The sequence below is a fragment of the Sphaeroforma arctica genome, assembly GCF_001186125.1.
Source record: "Sphaeroforma arctica JP610 unplaced genomic scaffold supercont1.2194, whole genome shotgun sequence".
NCBI lineage: Eukaryota > Ichthyosporea > Ichthyophonida > Sphaeroforma > Sphaeroforma arctica.
The window spans coordinates 3,182-4,847 of NW_014038364.1; the positions used below are offsets into that span (position 1 = coordinate 3,182).

Here is a 1,666-nt window from a genome sequence, read left to right on the forward strand (position 1 = left end):
GTATACGTACATATGTTTATTCATGTGCCATTCTCCAAGCGCCTGAGTGCTTCTCGTTCCGACTTGACCGTTTTTTTCTCCGGCGATTTGTCGTACATCGTCAGTACGCCAGATGACGTTATTAAATCACTGATTTCTCTCATACTCTGTGCTAACAGTATTGAAAACTTGTCCGCGATCGGACCATCATCGTCCTTCTCGTTCTCTACTAGTGCTGTGTGTAATTGTCTAAACTTTGTGATATGTGCGCTTGACAGATTGACCGGTGTACGCGCTCCTTTCAACGCGTAGACTTCTAAAAAGTCTCGCATTTGCCAACCCAGATTAGATTCTTTCATAGATGTGCCTGGGTCGCGGCTGTTCAGCGCGGCTAACAAGGGGTATCCATCGTACAAGAACGCAACATTTTCGTCACAAAATTGAGACTGGGCACAACTCAATAGTATTGGATACATTAATGGGTCCACCAGTATATCCCTGAGCATATCATCGGATGCCAATGGCACTTGGCTGTCCGCAATTTCCCCTTTCCACTGCATGTGCGTCTGGAATGTATACCATAGAGTTGGGCCCAGGATCTCGATCATATAACCCCACAGAATTATAATCGTAGAGTTAAACTGATCGATTGGCCTCGCCACGGGATCAAGTAAAGGTAATACAGTAGTGACAATGACAAATGATAATCCTCCGTAGCAGCAAAGATAGAGTAAAGGTAGATAGCTCTCTTTTGCATATCTGGTGTTGCGCAGCCTGACGATGTAGAATAAGGTTTCCGCGATCAATAAGACGATCGCTAAACGCAGCCCTACACCAGATATCCAATGAACACTTTCGGGTCCCAATTGTGCGAAGTAGAATAAGTATACGATACACATTTGGACTGCTATTCGCAACAGCACCCAGCCATACTTGATATCGTATTTGCCCCGAAAATAGATACTATACATGACGCATAGCCTGGTTAGTGGGGCATACAATACCCATGAGACAGCAGATACTTCAATAGCTGAAGCCAATGTTTCCGTGCCCCGATTTTCGCCAAGTTCTATATAGTATATAAAGTAGAGCTGCCGCATAAGAGAAATTAAGGGTACCAGTATGCTCGCTAAACAGAGATGCAATAGGAAAGGAGGAAGCAGCGACCGAAAACGTGGCTCGTTGTGATGGTAATATACATACACAGCCACAGCCGTCGCGGTCAACGTGGTGAGGCTAGTAATCACCACAAAATAAGATATCAATAATGCCCTGTGTTGGCTAGCGTACTTTGAGAATTGGACTAAATCATCGTCTGAAGCGTCCGACGTGTCAGTACCAGCGACAAGGTGCACGATATAGTAATGCGCACATATAGCGTACGCTATTGGTGTACACCACGCGATAGCTCTGACTATTTGTTGCTTGCAATTTCTATATGATTTCTTAGCTTTACTCGTAGTACTGAATTGTGAACCGCGGTGGACCAATGTCTTACACCGTTTGTTCTTCGTGCAGTTTCCGGCTGTGTTTGTGTTTCCATCCCGAATCGCACCGTCAAGGTGTGATTCGTCTATCTGCGAACCAACTGAATCTCGTTGGGTCCCAATATACATGGCATTCGCTCCATCAAGTGAAGGCGAGAGAGAGAAACCATGCCCTACTTTCGATGGCTGTTCCATAGTGT

The 1,666-nt window shown here is 45.3% G+C and overlaps 1 protein-coding gene across 1 annotated transcript; it reads right to left on the minus strand.

The window, feature by feature from the left end:
* Nucleotides 1–20: 20 nt before the first annotated feature.
* On the minus strand, nt 21–753 carry SARC_12278 (hypothetical protein; the record flags this gene model as incomplete). The annotated part of the gene is made up of 1 exon (XM_014293618.1): nt 21–753. A coding segment is annotated over one exon (733 nt), but the record flags the coding sequence as incomplete, so codon positions are not given.
* Nucleotides 754–1,666: the final 913 nt, after the last annotated feature.